This window comes from Corvus moneduloides, chromosome 12 (genome assembly GCF_009650955.1).
Source record: "Corvus moneduloides isolate bCorMon1 chromosome 12, bCorMon1.pri, whole genome shotgun sequence".
NCBI lineage: Eukaryota > Metazoa > Chordata > Aves > Passeriformes > Corvidae > Corvus > Corvus moneduloides.
The window spans coordinates 14,779,839-14,802,512 of NC_045487.1; the positions used below are offsets into that span (position 1 = coordinate 14,779,839).

General features: G+C 38.4%; 1 protein-coding gene across 1 annotated transcript in view; it reads left to right on the forward strand.

Moving 5' to 3' along the window:
* Positions 1–22,674, forward strand: part of URI1 (URI1 prefoldin like chaperone) — a 41,191-nt gene that overhangs the window by 3,446 nt on the left and 15,071 nt on the right. Inside the window, exons 2-4 of the mRNA XM_032121490.1 lie at positions 8,275–8,309; positions 12,342–12,420; positions 14,569–14,704. Coding sequence (XP_031977381.1) covers positions 8,275–8,309; positions 12,342–12,420; positions 14,569–14,704 — 250 coding nt within the window. The remainder of the gene's footprint in view (positions 1–8,274; positions 8,310–12,341; positions 12,421–14,568; positions 14,705–22,674) is intronic.

Genomic DNA, 22,674 nt, shown 5'->3' on the forward strand with positions numbered 1-22,674 from the left:
TTTTTTGTATTGCACTGACAAACACATTTTTTTATTTTCCTTTTAGGAAAATTAGGACAAGGAAGTGACTCTCCTGTCACTCATCATGACAGCAAAGTACAATTAGATTGAGTGCAGCTCTTACTGTAACTCATTGTCCACTGTGCATCATGACATATTCTTAATTTTTATGAATTTAAATGGTAGAGCTGTATGATCTTTAATTTCCAAATTATTTTCAAGATCCTGGGTACCTAAAGTTTTTTGACAGTTAAACACCTTGTAGGTGGGTTATAGAGAAACAAATCACAGAATCCTAAACTCCTTTAGATTGTTTTCTCTTCTTATATGATTTGCTTCTGGGGCTGACTGCTTCTGTTTGCCCTTTGCAAGTATTATCTGTGCTGTGAAATCGGCAACTTGCCAGTTTTAGAGCTGTTCCTGCAGTCTGAAAAAGAGCAGTGAGGCTGAGTAGGGTCTTGTACACTCCATGCTGCTGCGGGAGCCACTGGAAATCTGGAAGTGCTTGCCTACGGACTCAGAGATGAGACTCAGATGTGCTTTCCAGTGCAGTGTCTCCCACGGTTTGCACTTTTTCCAGTCTATGTTCAAGTTCACAGGATCCAGAGGAAGCCTGGGTATGAGCCACCGGTACATCATGACTTCATTTTGCACAAGAACTGTTCGAGAAAAGGGAACAGAGTGTCTGAAGCTTGGTTTGATGTGCTCGTTTTAAAAATAATCTGTGTGAAGCTTTATTTGCCATATTCCTGTTTAAAAGGTCCCTGGACAATTACCTGTTTGGAAATTTGTGATGACATACACTTCACCCTGTCCAGTGGTTCCACTAATGTTTTCTCATGTGCTGCTTTCAAGTAAAAGGGCTAATTCAGTCATTACCTGGAAGCTTTTTATGGAATACTTATTGTTCCTCCAGTGTTAATTGATCATCACTTTTACTTTTTTAATCAATGTTTGTCCATGTTCTTATTAGTATGAATTAAATACCCACTAGTTTATATAGTGTCAAGAGCTGTGAAATAAATTAACAGATCCTCAGTAGGTTTTTTAATGGTAATTGAAGGAGACTGTTCACAAAAGAGTTTAAAAAGCATTGCCTTTATTCTGGAGGAGGCAAGCCAGTGTGTGTCCGACTTCACTGGTAACTAAAATGTGTAGATGAGATTATATGCACAAAATTTAAATGTGACTGAACTGTGCTGCTCTTACAGATGCTGTGAAGTAGATGCAGTGACCAGGGTACAATTTGGGAATCATCTTCAGTATCTTTGCAGATCTCCATTCCATAAGTTAAGCTCGTAACCTGTCTTCTCAGGTCCATTTGGATGCTCCTTGTTTCAAGTACTTCTTTCATCCTTTGAGACTGTGAAATTGTATTCTGTTTTAATCTGAGCTTCCAGTGTTGCAGGTGGATATGCTGGCTCAGAGCTTGTCTCTTGAGGCCTTCAGAGCAGCAAGTGCACTAAGGCTTTGTGTTTGTGTGGTGAGGGCATTGAGTTTTGTGGTTCCTCTTGTCTGTTAGCATAGGCTGCAGCACAGGAGCAACAGTCTCAGACGCTTGGTCAAAATTTTCGTTAATGGTCACATGTGTTGTCCAAATGAATTAAATTTGATCAACTTTGTAGTGTGTGTCTACTTTTTTCAGTCTTTCAGCTATTCTGGGGTGGCACATTTGTGACAGTGCTCAGTGAACTGGACTGGGATCCAGCTTAAAACCAAACTTTACTGTTGACCTTTTTTGCCTTTTTTTTTTTTTCTTCCTGGACTATTTTTCATCCAGTGTGGATCCTTAATGTGGTTACAAATATCTGTCAACAGATTGTGTCGGGGTTGGGAGGATGAGACAGTGGAACTGAGTAGCAGGAGCCAGGGAGGGATGATGCTGAGTTTACTCAGGACTGTGGCTGAAAGCTGAACCACAGCCTGCAGCTACGTCTGTGAGGCAGGTCTCACAGCTCATGGCAATTTTAAGCTAGTTAAGCTTAGGTTTTGCTAACAGCGTAGTTGTTACACCGTAAACTCCATCAAAGCTTGCAAAACCTGCTTGAGATGTTGGGTTGCTTAGATCACGTGGGAGTTCTGTGCGTGTGCTGCTCTGCTGCCCTCTGGGTACCTGGGCGAGCCTGGGTATGGTGTAGACACACAAATATGTTTACCTGACCTCAGCTAAAACAGAAAGTTTTGAGTTCTTATCTCTGTCTCAAGATGAAGTCACAGGACATGGATGCTGGCTTGCTGCCAGTGAAGGATGAGGTCTTACTCCAGTGTGTTCCTCACTTGCTCCAGTTCAGCTAGTTCAGAGTTAATGGAACTCACTCAGCAGAAGACATCCTGCTGCCCTTGGGATTTTTGCTGTGTAGAGTTTTCAAGCTCCCCCAGAATAATTTTGATCAGAACTTAGCACTTATTTATTGATAAATAATAGTTATGTGCTACTTTTTCTGCAAAACTGCAAGACCCACAGATGTGTACACAATTAACATAAAAATAGTAGATCTTCACTTCTTTTCTTGTAAAGAAAGGTAAAAGTTGTGGCTATATTTCTAAGTAAGATTTTTTCCTTTAGGAAGAAATGTTTGCCATGATTCAGATTTCTTTCTCTTTTTTCCTTCAGTATTCTTCCCAAACACATTTCTTCAAAAGGCAACAGTTTCCACCCAAAGGGGGTTTTATGTTAATAATTTGTTGAAATGTAGTGTTTTTGAGTAATATGATTTAATAAATGAATATGAGAGCTCAGACATGCTTTCTTTGTTTTGCATTAGATCATACAGTGTGCCAACAGACTGAAGAATTTTTAATAGTTTTATTTCATTTTTTGATTGAAAATGGGGCTCTAGGAAAAACAATTGTACAAATGTTAATTCTGTCTTTCTCCATCAGTGATTGCTGTGTTTTAGGCAAATACTGTGTAGTTTCCTAGAGGAAGAAATGAAAATCCATTTTAAATGTTTATTTTTTCTGTGGCTTGTTAACATGCTTGTTACCAAGAGATGGTTAAATATTTGACCACCCATTAGTGTTGTTCTGTAATATAAAGTGGTATTGTGAACTGGTTATGGGTAAAATTTTAGTGTTTGGGGGTACAAGAGGGAAATCTCAGAATGAGTTGCATGTTGGAGAGGGTGTTGATACTGCAAACATTTCCAGACAGAGGCAGCTCATGTGCATGTATCAACTGCAGGGAATACTTGAATGTGGAAGATTTAACATTTAGATCTGCAGAGTTGGAGTCACCTGAAGGAAGTCAGTAGTGGAAATGATGTTGGATTTATTGCAGTCCTTGAAAACATGGATCTGCATTTCAGGAAGCCAGCTTACATTGGTGGAAGGTTCTGAACAACAGGACCTAAGGTTGAAACTGAGATATTTTTACAGTCCCAAATTGCAGGGACAGTCTCCTGAAGGCAAGTCATTGGTTTTAGACTTTATTAGACCCTTACTTTAATTACCACCTCATTACTTGCTTTGCTTCCACAAAAAGTATTCCATACTGTCATTTTCCCTAAGTAACTGGAAATGTGATTGAAAGGGATGTTTAAAGTGAGACTAATTCAAGATTAAATAGTCACAAATTATATTATTGCTACATGTAAACAAATTACTTGCATATCTGATTTTATTCAGATTACTTTTCAAGTGGTAAATAATGCTTTATCACTTATATAGTGCTCTTACATCTTTAGAGTGCTTTTCTCACATTAATTAATCATCATTAAACACTCTGAGGTGGGTAGGTTAATACTATTATCCCCATTTTGCAGATGAAGAAATGTAGACTGAGAGGTTGTGATTTGCTCAAGGCCATATAGAAGAAACAGAATCAGAGCTGGGATTAGATCTGTGTCTCTAGCTTCTAGTTTCAGAAGACCAGCCAGATTGTGAGCCACGCTTTAGAAGCAAAATACTCAAGTGTACGTGTAAAACCAGCAGACGTTTGCTTGGCCTCTTAGATGCCTAACTTGCAATTTGTTTAAAAAGAAACTTTGCTTTTGTGCTGTGCTGCAGATTTCCACCTTCATACTTGCAAGTGTGGAAATAGCCTCATTTGTTTAGGACCTCTTCCTAATCTGATGCGACATTTTTATTTTCACCATTTTAATTGAATTTAACTTTCATCTTAAAAACTTTAAAAGTTTCTCCTCTGGATTTCAAGGTAACTGCATGACTCACATACAGCAGGTTTTAGCATTGGTACCCCAAACTGCCTGCAGGTGTTACCAGGACCAGCTCTGTTACTTAAAATTTTTCAGAAGCTGAGACATAAATAAGGTTCTGACTTGGCAGTTTGTCTTGTTGCTGTTCAGAAGAGATGAGAGAGAATTGCCCTCTGTGTGCTAAACCCAGCACCTTTGTAGGCAGTGCCCAGATGCTCAGTAGAGAGAAACATTCACGTGCATGCACTCCACCTTGGAGAAGTACCTGAATAAAACAACATCGTCTGGGAAGGGAGAGAACAGAACTCCTTGTGCCACCACTTTGTTAATCAGAAGCACCACAGAGAATTATATTCAGCTGTGAGTAATGGGAGCACGTGCAGAAGGAACAGATACGGAAGAATAAGGTGCAGGAAAGAAGTGCCCTTGTATAGGAGGGTGAAGACCTGCTGGGGTAATGTGGAATAGGTTAGAGACCCATGGCACACACAGGTAAGGATCTGCTTTGTGCTACAGCATCCTTCTCACCTGTCCTCATTGCCAGGGAAACGTCGTAAGTGATTGTAGTGCCTGGCTGCTGAGTTAGGAGCTCTGGCTTCTCTTCCCAGCCCTGGCCAGAGTTAGTGGTTGTAACTCAGCCTGCAGAATCAGTGCAGTGCTTTTTCAAATTGCTGCTCACTTGAATTCATGGAGGAGAGTTTGCACTCTTCAAATGCAAGATCATGGAGAAGGTAGAGTATAAATAGATAGACTGGGAAGAGAGAATGTGTTGCAGATAGAAGGAATTCTCTGCCTTTGGTCAGCTAATGAAGTCCTTGGCTGGCTGATAGGAGTTGCCTGGGGGTAATTTGGAGTCATTAGCCTGCAAGGCGCCCAGGGATCACACTGGCACGGTGGAATTGGGGACACCTGGGATGTGATCGCAGGTCTAAAGCTGATCCTCGTGCTCTGCTTGTGACACCTAGGAAGGAGAGATTCCCTAAAAGCAGCAACGCAGGCATCTCTAGAAATAGCTCAGGCACGTAGCAGTGAGAGCAGAACAAGCGCACAATCTCCTGCTGTAAGGGTTTGGGTTTAATCCAGCAGGAATTACACCTTGGGTTACAGGTGTGCGGGCATGGCCTCTCCCCTGGCCCCAGGGGCTGCTTGTGGAGCTCGCAGGTGTGGCTCTGGCAGGTCAGGGGCTTGAGAAGCACTGCATTTTAACAACTTGCTGTTGGCAAAGAGGAAGGAAACAAGATATTTGCCTATTTGCTTTCTTTTAAGACTGTGGAATATGTTTTCCGACAGTGGATCCTGTTTTAATAACCCGACCCATGATTAGGTAATGTTAAGTTTGCTGCAAGAGTAGTTTAATGAATATTTTAGTATGCAGATAAGCCACTGATAACCATGTGCATTCACAAACTCATACACTTTTATGCTAAAAGGGGAGAATTCAGAGTTCGTTGATACCACTTCACTATGATGCCTTAAAAGTAAGGCATACTTGGTGGCACTAGCTGTCCAGGTAAATTGAACTCAAGTGTACAAACAAGCAGGTCATTTATTTTATTTATCCTAAAAGGGTTTTTCATTCTTTAATTGTAACTCTGTATATAAATTATGTGTGGAAGATAGACTAATGACTTTTCTGTGTTTGATTAAAGGCAAAGAATCAAATATTTGTTTATATATTTATCTATTTTTTTCTTTGCTGTGATAAGACCAGTTGTTATCCAAATGGTGGGACTGACCTAATAAAGGTCATATGCATAATTGATCTCCATCTGTTTTTCAATATTTATTCTCTCTATTCTTTTAATAGACTTCAGTTCCAGAAGTGTAGCCTGCAACATTTTTAAGGTGGTATATGTTAGCACTTCTGTAAAAGGTCTCATTTTATGCTGGCCACTGAAATGAAAAGGTTTGTTGTTCATTCCACCCTTTGGTATCCTTTCAAGAGAGATTATATCAAAGAAGAAGAATTAAATTAAAATTGATTGGTGTTACTGATTTTTCTCTTTTTTTTTTTTTAAAGGGGGATAAAGGGTGATGGAAACAGCATATGCCCCTATGCTGTTTTACTGATGGACTATTTTTAAAAAACATAAAAAGCATATGTGCCCAATTTACATATTTACTAATTAAAAAAGCTTCCTGGAAACATTAAGTAGACTATCTTCTGTAACCTTTAACATTGTGGCTAATGGATATAGCCTGGAAATTTTCATAGAAGGTCCTCTAAATAATGTAAATGATTATGAATATGTAACTAGTTAATATGCAGCTATGAAAGGATTATCATGTAGAGGTTAATGAACATGCTGCTCTTACGGTTTGCAAGGCTTTTCTTTTTGTGCTTTCAGCTCACTTCATGCATGGAAAGTCATGTATTGGGAATGGAAAGCTTCCCGTCTTTTCCATCTTCATCTGTAATGGGGCAATTAAATTGAAACTTTCTTAAAGGATTTCATAAACATTTTTGTATGCTAAATTATGTTGTGTACTTCACAATCACTGCCAAGTGTGAAAGGATGAAGGATGTGGACAGAATAGGCTCAGAGTCCTCAACTTGTTAGTGGTGGGCTCCAGTGTGCCTTAGCTTTGTTACCAGACAATTTATGCCTTCTGCAGAAACTTTACTCTTAAAATGGGCTTAATATTAATAGTATGAGCTAGATTTCTGGGTTGATGTCCTGTACAAGTCTGTGTATTTACTCTCAGGCTTAAAAACAGTTAGCTTGCACATTAAGGAAGATATTTGCGAGGCATTTGATTTGTAGGAGTTTAAAGCAAATGATAAATTTAAACTTGGCTTATATGGGATGAGCTACCTGGCTGACTTTCCTGATGGATTATGAAATAACATAACCACAAATGTAAAGCTGATCCTTTTCATTTAAGAACTTTGCTCTGTTTAAAGAATTAATAGCTCACAAAGTACTCCCATTTTTTTTTACTCCCACATGAGTATAAAAAGTGCAGGGTCTGAGATCTGTTGTGCAAAAGCTGCACATATGCTAACTGAAAAAAAAATTTGTCTTTCATTCTGTTGTTTGGGGAAAAAAAAAAAGAATTATCTGCTCCAGTGATTTCAGTGGTACTTGAATGTATGTTATTGTTTTCTCTGCAAATTTTCTCATTAATTGCTTTCAAATGTTAGCATTATTTTGGCTATAGGAAAAACGAAATTTGTAAAAAAAAAATCTAGAAAATGCTTATATTGAGAAGCTGTCTAGACATATTTAACTGCCTTGTGCCTTCATTGCATTTCATATAATTGAATGAAATTGTTTGTGTTGTATTTTTGGTAACCCTTATTCAGAGATCAGAATATGTTTTGAAGGACAAAATCTCCACGTAATTGTGGCAGAGAAGGTCACAGGTTTCAGCATCCTGCCTGTTTGCTATATATATAGTCTGAAAAGTTTCAGTTAAAAAAGATAAAAGTGTTTGATTTTAACAATGTGCTTTATTTTGTAAATTCTTTTGTATCTCTTGGGAAAGCCTGTGGCATAAGGAAGGAAGTGAATTATTTATATTAAAACTTACCTCTTTTGACACCCAGAAAGAATAGAAGAGAATCCAGCAGCCCATCATGGTGTCAAACATCCACATATTTACGCAGCACAAAGTTAATTTGTGCTTTTTCAAGTTAAAATGGCCAGTGGAAACATTCGTTGATGTACTGATAGAGGAAAAATGTTTTTGATGCTGTGAGGTTCATTTGTTTTGCTTTTTAATGACTGAGTATGGGAGTTACATTGATGTCTTGTTATAATTTATGTTGTTTTCTTATTCTGCAAACCTATAACACTGAAAATAGATCGGCAGATTGCACAAACTGCAGCTTATCTCCGATCGTGTGTCACGTAATAGTTACGGAGCAGGTATTGTACCAAAATAAGAAGTGAAAAGCTGCAATTTTTTTCTGTGGTTATCACTCTGCATTAGCCTGTGATAAAGTGTGCTGCTTAAGAACGACCATTCACACGCCTTTGCCCTGACAAATAAAAATGTGGATAGAGACAGCACCAAATCTGTAAAGCTCCTGTTCTAGTTTCTGATGCATTGACATTGCAGCTGTGTGCTTAGCCTTGTTTTTTTCATGAGTAGTTATCTGTTTTAATGACAGGTGGTCACTGGCTGCCAAGAAAAAATCCAGCACTGGTAAGTAAAAAAAAGTCTACATGTCTAAAATACTGATGAGTAACCTAGTTATGTTTTAGTAAAGTATTGCTGTTTATTCTGGTGTGAGTCAAATCCTGCTAGAGTGTTTGGGGATTATAGTTAGCGATAGCTCAGAATTGTTGCAATGTACTCTCCTTAAAATATATTTATTTCTCACTGATACAATTAAATCACAAAGACAGTGAGCCTTAGTGTTTATACTTCTGCCTTAAATACCTATCTCATCTGTCATTTTTGCCCAAGTAACCTTGTTGGCTGAATGCTTAATTTGCTGGAATGGTGAAAAGGTGCTCCCAGGGTAGAATTATTGTTGTTTTCTAACTATGGAGCAAGTAGTGAAATTCCACTTGCCCCTTCCATGTGCTGAAACAATGGGGAAAGTAATGTTTCACTGTTTCCCCACCCCCCAGTAAACTATGTACTAAAGCTTAGTTTTTAATACTTAAAATAAATGGTTTATTATGTAAAAAAATTATCTCTGGGCATTTTTTTCTCTGTTGGCAGTCTATGGTTAATAGAAAACATACCTAGTAAATAACAGTTTTGTATGGCATCTGAGGAAAATGTACATTTAATGGTGAATGAAATCTTATGAGTTACTGTGAGATAGAACAGTTGATCTTACAGATATCAAATTACAATATATCCATGCTGTGTTTACCATGATTTTACTGAGAGAACAACAGGAGCTGTCTTGATTATTGTCTGCAGGGTTATTGCAGAATCACAGCAACTGCCCCTTTAGTGGTGAGATTAAACCTTTGGTTATACACCATCAAGCATATAATATTTTAAATTTATTTTAAGAGGCTTTTTCTTCATGCCTGAAAGATCTCCAAGCAAATAATTTATATTTAGTGTGTATCAAATGTTTTTAGTTTAAATGCACATAGGCTGCAAGCGCTGGATAAGAGGAAAAAAATCAAGGCAATCTATACACATCATCATATTAAATTCTGACTATTGGCTTGCAAAAATAATCTAAAACTAATATGTTTCATTTATGTTTAAAATTCAGAGGCTGCATTAATTTTCAATAAGGGAAATATTGAAGTGCCTACTGGTGCTGCTGCAGTGAAGGCAGGCAGAATATCTCCAGCTCATGCCCTTTCTCTGGGGCTTTGCAGTGTCTGTACCTATTGGGTCCCATGTGAAATTCTGAATGTGCATTCTTCCATTAAGAGACAGTATTTTTCAGAAAGAAACTATTAGGCAGAAAGCTGTAAAATTGGAACAGATTTTTGAAAGTTTGGAAAATTGTGACAATTATTTCCCTGTTTTCAGTGGCTGAGGTTTGTGGAGTGGGCTGGGGGGTGTTGTCTGTGGAAGGAGGAGTTGCTCCTGTGTTTGTTTTTTATGCAAATTCTGGCCATGACCCCATGAACTTGGGGGTTTTGGGCACAGAACCTCTAAAGAAAAAAAATAACTTACTGATTTCTTTTATATAGAAAAACAGTTTGTATAGCATCCATACAATCTTTACTTCATAAAAAAAATTAAAATTTAGTACTCTTATTTAGATCTTGATTGTGCCAAGAGCTGAGTGCTCTTATTTCAACTGAGTAATTTGTTCATATAAGACCTTCTAAGTAGTCAGTGACACAGAAGAATGTTAAATAGAATTGAGTGAATAACAATAGGGTTTTAAAATGCTCAGCTTCAATATATTTCCATTAAATTATTTTCTTTTTAATTTTTCAGTGTACTTTTTCAAGTATATTTCTAAAGCCATGAATCCAATAATGGGTTGGGTATGGGATTAATAGCTAAACATGCATTTCCCTTTCTGGGGACATGTTCATAGCTGGAGTCCCAGTGTTCTTCCTCCCTGTTCACTTCGGTTCTTCATTGCCTGTTGTGACAGACTGTAGCACTGGCACACCCCAGAGCTTGTGGAACCATCAGCTATACGTGAAGAGGGAGGTCAGCTTCCTTCCTTAAGTAGTGCTGTTTCAGGCCAATTATTTAAAAGGATTAATACAAATTTTCTTTATCTCCATGGCCCAGTTCAGGATGTGACCCTACTTCTAGAGGTTGCCATGGTGGAGGTTTGCTCAGCAAAGGGCAGCAGTCCCAGAACAAAAAGCAGGATGCTTTGCTTCTAAAGTAGCACAGCTTCTGTGGCAAGTGATTTCTCCTGGACCCTGATCAGATTATTCAGTAACACGCAGCAGTCAGACCTTAAAGACAGTTAGTTTTCAAGTTAATGAGGAAATGTTGAGTGACTTTCAGCCATGTAAAGATGGGAATGTTTAATCTTGCTGTGAGTGGGCGGTTATCATACCAGGCTCTTCCCATGGAGTCCTCTCTCTGCATTTGAGACATGGGCCAGGCCTTTGGCTTGGCGTTCATGTTTGTTTTTCAGTGGCTGCGTGGAGTCCATTTCTCAAACCCAGATCTCTCTGAGGCAAGGCTGGGTTCTGTAAATAGCATTAAGTAATGGATTGTTATTGTTGACACCAAGCTTTCATTATATTCCTTCCTCCCCCAAAACATCTCAGTGCATTTTGCTAAGATTCATGAGTTTGTCCTTCCTCTTTGAAGGAGGTGAATTATGTTTTCACTCTGATGTGGGCAGTGGGCAGAAGGACTTGCCGAAAATGTCTGGGAGAAATCTGCTGTCAGAGCAAAGCAGCAGCAAGCATCTTTTGTAAATCAGTTATGTGGAACATGGTTTTAATGTCCAAGTGGCATGAAAACCAAAATTATTTTTTTCAGGACGAGTTCAACAACTTAAAGTAGGTATGAAGTAGGATTGTTACACCAGAGTTCAACTGTGAAGCAAATGAGTCAAAACATAAGAGTATCAGATAATTTTTCATAACAAATGCTAAAAAAGATTTCACTCTGCTTATGACTCTAAGAAAATTAATTGTAATATTTTGAGAGTTGTGGTGTCAACTATGACATTCATTTTTCAGACCATTTATAGATTGCTTTCCTGAATCATCCTCAGAAAACCTGTAATTTGCATCTTGGGTCAGCGTTGTTAAGTGTGCTGCCCTGTGCTTTCAGTTGCCTTTTATTGCAGAGTTTACTACCATATATATATGTTTAGTGTTTTGAAGTACAAGTAAACAATATCATCAAACGTGACATTTATATGCCAGCTACTTCATGCAGGAGCTGATTTCTGACTGTCTTCAGAATGGCAGGGGTCCATTAAAAGACTTTTTCCAGACAAATTTAAGTATTTAAGAATGTCTTTACAAAAGAAGGCTTTTTTAGAGGGAGTGTAGTTGCTTGTTTTGCACACAAAGTAAAATCCCTGCAGCCACTGAAATGCTGTTTCTTGGAAAGTCCTGTGAAATGCCAGGTGTCTGCCATGGCTATGAATACCTTGTCCCAGTTCACCAAACCATTTCACTCCTGGGTAGCAACATGTAGCATGAGCCTTATTTACATTTTGGATGGAGAAGTATCAGAAGGGATGCTCCTCACCTGTACTGTCCCTCCTCTGGGCTTGAAGATGTGACAGAATCCTGGTGGTCAAGCCATCTTCCAGGAGTGTTGACTCCTGGTAGTAACACAAAGTTCATGGGAAAATCAGAATTCATTGAAATTTTGCCCATTTATGTCAGCTCAAACCAAGGTCATCAGCTCTGTATTACAAATGATAGTTTGAAGAATTTGCCTCTTAAAAGCATAAACTGGATTTTCAGTTCTTTTTCTAAATATTGGTGGTGTTATAACTTGAACATGCAGTGAGATACTCCAAATCCTAGTGAAAGAACTGCTTCTTTGCACCGGGAAAAAGTCTGATTCAGAACGAGACATGCACAATCTTAAATAATCATGTGCCTATCTAAATACACATTATTAGAAAATAACCTAGCTATTATGTTCGTCATCCCATGTCTTTTATAAATGACTTACTAGTCTATCAACTGTATGTGTTTGAGTAAAATAGCTCGTTTTTCTGTATTTTTGGTGTGTTTTTGATTTACTGGCAGAAAAACATTAACTCTTTACTTTAGCTGTGAAATTGAATCGACTTGTATTTGTTAACAGGAAGAAGGTGGAGAGTGATTATGAGGCTCTTCAGGAGCGACTCCAAACACTGCCTGACAAGTTGTCCTATGATATCATGGTATGTACATGGCAGAGGTCTCACAAGAAAATGGGCTAAAACTGTTAAAATCTGGGCTGCCTTCACTGGGGGTGAAGTGTTAGCAGGTTGCCAGTACTTACTAATGTTACATTTATTATGATAATAGTTAAACCTTTGCTTTTGTTTCTTTCTCTTTCTTTGAAATCCATTATAAATTACAGTGTTACTGACAACTGAAAGCTGATGACATAAATGCTTAACACAAAACCTGACATGTTTGATATGTAAATTTATTGTATAGAAAACTGTAATTATGACTGAATTACGGTACTTAGTCATTTCCTGAGAAGAAAGTGGCCATAGTATTTCCTGATTCATGGAAATAAACCCTAGAACATTGATTTTTACATAAAAAGGTGCTGCTAATTTTTGTTCCACCGATCTTCCCATTGACATAGCGATCTTTTCTGGTGCTCTGAATCTTCCCTAACAACTGCACAGCTTCCTGTGTAGAATTTGCCCTATTGGCTTGTGCTCACCAAAATGCTGAACAAATTGGCTTCTGTTTCTCTTTTTTTTCCTCTTCCCTTCTCACGGTCAATTCAAGATACATCTTTGAAGGCAGGGAAGTTGTACTGCACATAACCGAGTGGCAGATTTCAGCACTCAGTGCCTGACTGCTGCCTTCCCTGGCAGCCTGGCTCAGATTCAGAGCTGGGTTTTTAGTAAGATAGTGTTGGAGTACACTTAACCATGTGGGAAAAGGGAGGGTTTCCCTTTCCTGTGCTGGTGATACAGCTCTGGATTTTGTGTGTAGTCCATTTATCATGAGTGTTGTGTGTAGCCACATGATGTAAAACATAATGATTGTGTTGTTTCGAAGCATAGAAACTGTTACTTTAAAAAAAAAAACTAGATAGGGCTTATTCTTAGTTGAAGCAGCAATGTTAACTCACATCTGTTATTTTAAATGTATAGGAACACTTCCTTTCCTGTTAGCCAAATATTTTCATATGCTTTTAATTTTGCTTTCATCATTTTAGGGGAAGAGTGAACAGGCAACTCGTGCAGTCTGCTACTTTAAAACCAAGTCAGGGAGGGCACATGTGTAGGGAAAAGCACATTCTGCATAGTCTTAATGTCAGGGTCCTGCCTGCTGGAGAACTGTTTCCAGCACTGGTACCCTCCTGGGTATTGAAGAGAGGAAGATCGCTTTCCAGGGAGACAGATCCACTAGGCCAGTGCTCTGCTTCAGCACAAACACAGTGAGAAAGCAAGTGGCTGTGCTGAGGAAGGCAGAGGAATAAAGTAGAAGGAGCCAATACAAACTGTCTGGGACAGATCTCTTTTTACCCTGAAAAAAGAGAGAACTTGACATAGATGTGGTTCTTATCTTTATGCCTCCTCAATTTTAGATCTAATTTGATTTTGCTCTCCTAATTTCTTCATGATTGAAGCCCACAGGCAGCCAGGCAGGTGGCAGTGGGCCTGGGGGTCAGAATGCCAAGGGCTGGTGCAGGGGACAGGGATAGGGGTAGCCAAGGTTCCTCCTCACCCAAGCACTGTCTGATGCTGTCTGGTTTTTTTAAACTATTGTCCTTGTGCAGAGCAATTAGAGGGTTGCTTGTGGAGCATCCCTCAGAAGTTGAGGTTTGCAGGCTGGTGAATGACCCAGCAAAGTGAGATTAAACACTGTCTGTGGTCCTGCTGGTACCCCAGTGTCACCCCCAGTCCTAGGTACTTAGTATTAGCAAGACAGATACTGAGAAAGGCAACTCACCTTTGAGTTGATCATACCTATTTAAGTATTAAAAAAAATTTTAGCAAGGCTAATCTGGCTTTTATTAGGAAATGGATGTAGTCTGCATATAACTCAAATAATAATTTGTATTATCAAAGTTTGTATGTTCAGATTAAGTGAATTTGTTTTCCACGTGAGCATTCAGCTGTCCTGTAGTTCTGTGTCACAAGACAAGTTGTCTGGTGAAATACAGGTTTTCAGATTTTCTAAGTACAATGCTAGAGTCAAATGGATCTGGTCATTTGAATATTTAGGAAGGGTTAGTCACTAAATAGCTGCTGTAGAATTTTTATTTTTTTAAATCTGCGTTTTACCTTTTAAAAAATCTAAGACATGCAGGACTGCCTAAGTTACATTTTCATTAGTGATGTCTGTGTCTTTGACAGGTACCTTTTGGTCCTCTTGCCTTCATGCCAGGAAAGCTTGTCCACACCAATGAGATCACTGTTCTGCTTGGGGACAACTGGTTTTCAAAATGCTCAGCAAGGCAGGCTATTGAGCTGGTTGAGCACAGGAAAAAACGTATGTATGTTTCTGAACATAATTTAATAGCTAAAATTATGTACCTTTGTATTAATATATAAAATTAATGATATCTACACTGGTACCTTTTTTTTGGTTTTGTTGAACTCACAAACAGAAGACACATTCAGGTGTAATACCAGTTTAGCACCTTATTTTCCATCCTTGCTTGACATTTGATTGGATATGTCTAATTAGAAAAAACAAACCAAATTAAAAACACCCTTTCACTTTTTTCCAGTGTGACAAATGATGTGTTCTCTTCCAGAAAGTGGACAGGTGGACACTACCTTGTGCTTTTGCTCTTAGTTACCTTATTCTCTCTATTTTGTTCCCTTATCTCGTTTCTTATTTCTTTGCTGCCTTGTCCTCTGTTTTGGTTGGTGGGTTTTTTCTTTTTTTGGCCATGTAGTTCTCATTTTTTTTTCTCTCTCTCTCTACACATACTTTGCTCCTGTTTGTTGGTTTTTTTTTTTTTTTCCCCTCACTTGCTGCTCAGTTGCATTTCTGCTGCCTGCTCTTGCCATTCCACTGGTGTGGAGTGATCTCGATCTCCCCAGATCACTGCAGTTGATCACCACCCAATTCATGTTACGTAGAATCACATCACAGGGGTGGATAGGCAAGTCCTGGGTTGGTTTGCAGCTCTTCGTAGCTGGGGGTGAGATCTTGGCTTTGAAGACCCAGGACCACCAGCAAGAGCTGTGCATGGTGCACTTTGGAACTTCTTTATGTTAGAAAGAATGTCTGAAATATTTGATGTAAATGTCAAGGAAGAAAAAGCACAACAAAATGGAAAATAAATTGGTGCCTATTAGCCTTTGTTGTTTGCTTCAGACAAACATTTGAGTTGCTTTTTGTCATATTGGTTTACCTGTAACCTGTTCTGTTCCTCTGTGGTGCTCACTGCAGCTTTGCCCTCTGTATATGACAACTACCACAACTATTTACACTGGATTTTTGTTTGACTGCAGCTATCTATGTTGCTTCCTGCAGCAGAATACCCTAGAGGTTCCCCATCTGAATAAGTTTTTTTTTCCAATTCTGTGCAGGCAATATTTATGTAAAAAGAGTTGAGCATTTTTTTATAAAAATTCATTTTCTGTATTATTTTCAAATACTCCTTTATGAAGAGCTTTTCCAAAAGTATGTAATTTGTATTTTACCTGTTATCTTTCTTAATCGGGTTCTCCTGACACAACTTTGCAATTTTCTTTCTTACTGAAAGAAAGAACTGAATCTACATTATTTATTGTGACTCTTGTGAGATCTCAGGTCCAGATCTTTTTCCTTGATAATCTGATATTTTTTTCAGTGCTGCAGAATGTTTTTGTCACTGTTACATTCAGTGAAATGATTTGACCTTTGCATAGTAGATGCTTGAACATTAAGTAGTCTGCTGAGAGACACACAATAAATGCTGGATTCTTTCCTTTATGATCTTTTAAATTGCATTTAAAATACAAACTCAGAAATACTAATTTCTTTCAAAGTAAAATAGTCATTGATACTGGATATAAACCCTCCTTTCAGCTGGTAGTTCACTTCAGCTGTGTGATGGCTGCCAGTGGGAGGCTCCAAAACACTGATATTAACTAAAAACTTTTTTTTAAGGACTGTTTTCAGTTTTAGATGATAAAAAACATGTTAGTACATATGATTCTGAAAAAAGGATACCTCTTTCCTTGATACACTTTTCTCCCTTAAAAATACAACTGGCTTAAACTCTGTAAACCATTTTCATGCTAAATGAATGCCACTTAGAGAAGAATATTGGAGATTTTATTAGTTTGTTCTAATTAGGAAAAAAGTTATGTTTGTGAAAGACGTGCAGCCCATTGCTGTGTAATATGAATTTGCTGCTTATGGCACAAATTTGAAAGACTGATATTTGGCAGGTATTACTTTAAAGTCTCTTTTGTGTGTTTGTTGCACTCTAGTTGCTTTCATAGGTGTGACTTCTGTTTCAGTGGCATTTTGTGAGCACAGTTTACAGGGTGATGTGTATTGGGCATTATCATCACATTGACACAACGTGGTTTGATTTTTTTATACATAATCTTTTTGTTTTGGACATGAATTCCGAGAGTAGGTCACAGGCTGGAAAAGAGGGCAGGCTCACTGCAGGGGATTACTCTGCCAGCAGTCCCCAACGTCCTGCGTGCCAGGCAGAAGGTCCTAACGGGGCAGAGCTTTTTTAAGCATGTGTTTAAGGCCAGTGTGTGCTTAAAGGCTTTGATATATAGAAATTGGGGTCTGAACTGAGCAAAGGAAGGCTCATGCTGAGCTAAACCTGGCAATATTTGTCGATGGTCTGTTTTTTCAGTGACCTACATTTTTTTATCCAATATTACTCTGTTTAATTTAGATGGGTGTTTTTTTCATAACTAGCTGGTCAGATCTGTTCAGATAACTGAAGCAAACTTAGTGCAGCCCTAATAATTCGGGGCTTTAACAGGAGTTAGGACTATGAGGAGATAAATACAAGACACATATTCATTGCATGTCATCTCTCGTGTCTCACTCTGCTGAATGGTGAGAAGTGGGAGAGCATCTGTTCAGGGTTTAAGTTTCCTAGGGGGATTGTCAGGTAGAAAAGGGTTTCTAGACTACTTGAACAGTTTTGAGTGTTCTTGCTGGTTCTGGGGAGTTTTTGTTCTTGCCTTTGGCTGAAGTTGGGTGGGTCTGTGCATGGGAGATCTCTGGTCACCAGGGCTGCCCCGCTGGCCTTTGAGCACACCAGTGCCTAACAGGTACACGGTATTTTCTTCACAATTTGGCTCCTTCTGTGTATGTTGGATGCATACAAGAATGGAGAATGTGAATTTGCATGCTTAAGCAGCAGAAGTGCCAGATAAATCAAACAATATCAGTGAGTTTAAAGCCTTGGAAGTTAGGGGTAGCAGTAAGAGTGTACTATATATAAAAGCTTTAAATATTACTTGGTACTAATTAGGTCATCCTTTCTGTCTTAGTAGTTTTGTTAAATTTGCTTTTTAAAGGAGAATGAGTGAAAAAATGTTTGCTTCTGTGGAATAGAGAAATGCCCAGCCACAGTAGATTAATTTCTTCGTTAAAATTTATTTAATTGAAAGGAATAATTGAAGGGTGACTGTACTGAATTTTAAATGCACTTTAACTGACACAGCTGTAGAAAGCCCTATTTTGGGGATACATTTTTGTTTGCTTAGCTTTTGATTTAGATGCAAATTGTTCAGCACTGTGATTGGTTGAAATGTATTTGGAAAAATTTGGGACAGTCACTCATGTCAAATGTTACTTTTTCATCAAATATTGATTATGTCTTCTTGAATAATATTTGAGTTGCAGTAGATCTTTAATTTGCTGTGCATTTTTGTGACATTCTAGATATTTAGTTAGTTCCAAAATAGTTAATAAACAGAGTGAAGTTTATCGAATTGCCAAGTATATTTTTAATTGTTTTAAATTCATTGCAGTTTGTTAAACTAGGTAATACAGCTAATGGGAAACACTTTACACGTGTGTTTGTGTGTAAAAATGTGAAGAAATAGTGAAGTAGATTAAAGGATATGCACACCAAATTCCATTAAAATAAAAGAAATTAGCTTTTTAAGTATGTCACAGTTTAGCACAACAATAATGCAATTGTAGTTTTTTTCTCCTACAATTATCTTGCTTAAGGTACTTCATAATATTTCTGTTCTCCTCAAGGCAAGACTGTATTGTCTTAGAATTCAAAGAGGGAATAAAGATTCCTTTTGTGAATATGGGATTATATCTTTTACGTGTTTGTGATGATATAAATTACATTTCTTCTCTATATCAGTAATCGCATTAATTCCTTAAGATGGGAAATTTTTCATTACAATAGTCCCTGTGGTAGTTACTATAGAAAGAAATTAAATAGATTTTTCTTGTAAATATTTGTGGATTAATTCAGTATGCTAGGTATTCCAAGTGTCTAAACATTTTAAAAGGTGGGAAATTAAAACATGCACACAGAACTAGGAGTGGTTTTATTGTGTTAAAAATTTATCAGACAAAAAAAAATCCCACTTAAAGGAGAATTGTTGAACTACTTAGCAATTGTGTCTTCAGTATATGTAAGAATACCCTTGCAGTGTCATGCTGCAAATGAATTCATGAAATGAAGATACTGATTACATTAACATACAGTATTGTGATAGTCCCCAATTGTAAATTGCAGTGTGTAACCCCTAATACAAATATTTGTGTCAATCAAAATTGACCGATAGCTCAGGATACAGGGTTTAAAAGATACCATTGTTTTAATGAGATGATCCGGGTGGATGAGGACCAGTTTGAATTTGTTCCTTATCAGCATTTCCAGAAAAAAAGGTTTTGTCTCCAAAATACATGATAGGAAGGCTTTCCATTTCCCATCTGTGAATGAGTGAGGCCTTTAGAGGTTTTAATGTTTTATCCAAGGGTAAAAATATCTTCCCTAATATTCTAAAGACTGTAACACAAACTTGTCTACTCACAGTTTTTGGGGTTAAGAACAAAAAGTGCAGGTGATGTTACAAAAAGATTTAGCTTTTGCTTTTCTTCATTAAAACAAAATATTTTTCTGCTCTTTTTCTGCATGGCAGAGAATTTTGTGCTGCCATGCTTTTGAACTTTTTTTTACCATTTTTTTGTGATTATCCCTTCTTAGTTTGATAACCTCCCTCAGTTCTTTCCTTACCCTTGTTAAGTTAGGAGCTGAGTCGATGGAGTGCTAAGTGCTCTAAATTTGTTCTGCAGTTCCCAGGAGGTGTTTGACTTCTCGCAGGACCACAGTCTGGGTATTTTAACCAGAACACACTGGAACAAAATAAGGAGAATAGACTCCTTTCTGTAAGTTACATACTGTGATTCAAATAAGCCCTTACCTTTTTTATAATTCTTACTGGGCAGCAGAGGAGTTGTCTGAATGCCACCCTCCTTCATTTAGGAGGAATTTAAATGTATTCAGATAATTCTAGCAATTACATAGGTGTGTGAACCTAAAAGAGAAATGCATTGCATTTACTTAGTGTTCCTAAAGCCAAATTGCCTGTACAAATTTTTACAGAAGAAAATCCAAATGACTTTGGTTTTGGTACCAAGGGAACATGGAAAACAGAATGAAGATTGTCTTTAAAAGGTGAAAAGCTACTGCACAAAAGGGTTGCATTGCATTTTAAAGAACTACTGCAATTGCTGTTATAAGGAATGAATTTACATGTCTTGTTGCAAGCAAAAAGAGAGCTTAAATCTATGTTCACAAAAAGTCATCAGCATTCTCTTTTCACTCTTAACTCCATTTCTAGAAAAACGAACGGAAAAGAATAGAAAAACAGAGAAGGGTATTTTGAAAAGCTTCTAGTAGATACTGCTTTCTGCAGAACTGCAGATCTTACTTGTTTCAAGTAACCTGTAACAGTTTGTTGGAAAAGTATTGGCTACGAAAAATTCTGTAGCTGATTAAATACAGATTTATTGAAACACATTTAAAAATCTTCAGATGACTGATCTACTTAATGCAGACCCTTAAAAGTAAGAAAATGCACTTAAAATACCCTTAATTTCCATGGTGGGAGTGTGAACTACTGAGGTTCTGCCTTCAGGCTGTGCCTCCTGGTTCTAGCTCTGGAGGAACTGAGCTGCTCTCAGTGACTGAGGTAGGTGGTTCTTCCTTGCCTGTATCAACACTCTGTGTATATATAACTGTGTTTAAGACTGGTTATCTTCTCCTTGAGAAACTGCGTTAGGCAGCAAGAAGATCTTTACTCAGAATCTCAGTTGCATACAGAATTTTTTGTTGCACTTAGTCTAAAATTTCTGTCCTGTCACCTATCCTCAAAGGAGATTATTTCCTATGTTACATCCATGAGACTCCCCTGAAGACCAAGTACACTAGGCTTCAGCTTCATTTCAGTTTGTCCTGTTTCACAAAGTCTGACTTTTCAAAATAGATCAACCTGTTCTCACTATTCTTGTCTGTTCTTACTATTTAAATCCCAGTGTAACACACAGTTTCCAGAAGTAACTAAAATAATGTCTATGATTCCCCAAATCCTTATAGACAACACTCCAAGGACATTAATGTCAAACTCAGATAATTAAAATTTGTATCCAGCCAAGCTAATTAACCCATTAAAGCCAAAACGCATAGATGAGAATTTGTGTCAGTTTGGCATTAGTATGTTGTCATGTCGTGTAAAATCTGGCTTCGGTGGACTTCATTTCAACAATATGAAATGTGTTCCCCGGTTACTTTTTTCCTCTTCCAGTGTATTTGTAGCAAGCAGAGGGCTGCTGCCTAAAAATGACTAGTCATGGTATAAGGAAATCCAGTCAAGTCCTTTCAGACTAATAAGGGAGCTGGGAAAGAATGATCTAAATGTAAAGAAATCTTGCTGTCTGTAAATACTGAAAGGCTGCTGTGCTGAGGAAATCTACATATCCTGATTTCTGGTTCAAATACCTTTTCCTTTTGGTGGTCCAGGAGAACAGTCCTAGAGGCTCTGGTGGGCTGTGGCACTGAACTATCTTTCCAAGTGGTTTAGCTGAGACATGTAAATAGGAACTACACGGGTTCACCTGAAAGCCATGTCAGACTTCGCTCAGATTATTGGATGTGACAAAGTTGGACAACAGCCTCTAGTTCAATCCGTCTTAAAAGGCTCTAAGAAGCTTAAACCACGGGGTAGTAAGAGGAGGAGACTGTGGAGCCTGTCTTACTCTACCAGTATTTTTATGGGGGTCTCAATTAATAAAAACCCCTGTAGTTTGTAGTGACTTGCTCCTGTATGTTTCAAAATTCAGTGAATTCCATTGGAGGCTTTTGGAGTGCGCAGTGGCGAGTTGAAAACACGAGACCCTGAGCTTGCCCTGCGTTTAGGTGCATGAGCCTTTTTCCAGGAGACCCCTTCTTTGCTGAGGGGCCTGACCAAGGGAGAGTCTCTCCTTTGGCCAGGCAGGAACCTTGGTTTTCCACTGACAGGGGAGGTGTGAGCAGCCTGACAGGCTGGCTGGGGACACAGGGACGGAGCGTTGTGGTAATCCCAGCTGTCCGCTGCCGCACTGTGTGGCCTGGGGCAAATCGCTTAAACTGTCTGTTTCTTCATCTGTAAAATAGGAGAGAGTTATAGTCACCTCCCTCACAGGGCACTGGGCAGATTAGTTAATGCTTGTACAGCATTTTAAACTAAAACACTGTGTGTAACTGCTCAGTGTCCTCACCTAACAGAGCAAGCCAGCGTGCTCCCGGCCGGGAAGCAGCATCACAATCTGGTGCTCCAGCAGCAGTGTCACCTAGATGGCTGCTGAACAGTATTTAGATATGCAGGCAAGGACTGAGATACTTGTAGTGGTGAGGAAACAGCTGAGCATCACGTTTATTATGAATAAAAAACAAAAACTAGAGGAAAATTGGTCCCAACTATGTATATACTTACGTATACTGAGCATACGCTCAAGAGCTGAAGGCACAGATGGGAGCATTTTGTAGAAAAGCTACCACCACCTCTGTTTTATTTGGACTTTGGAGGGTGTGTTAGATAGGAAAAAGAGCTGTGGATGATGTTGATGTGAATTAACTGATAATAAAAGCTGCTCTGTCTGATGGAGGATGAAGGAGTCGTGTAAGGGGAGTGGGACCCTGACTGCACGTGGAAGGAGCTGTGTCCTCTGATGGGTCTGTGTTGGCACTGCTCAAGCCATCAAATACTTTTTTGGAAGTGGTATTTCATCCAGGAGGCAATGCAAATGCAGAGCTTTTTTCAGAGAAGAATCTTAAGCTATTTCTTAGAAACAGCCTGAGGAATGGAGAATGACTGCACATTTGACACATAGCTTGCTGTGTGGTTTAAAGGCTAATGCTTTTGAAATACCCTAAAAGTTGGAGCTTTGTCTTTGTGCTCCTTGTGGGAAAGGATGGACTTTGCTTGAGTAGCCTTTTCCAAAATGCATACATCTCTTTGAACTTTTTACTGCAAGTA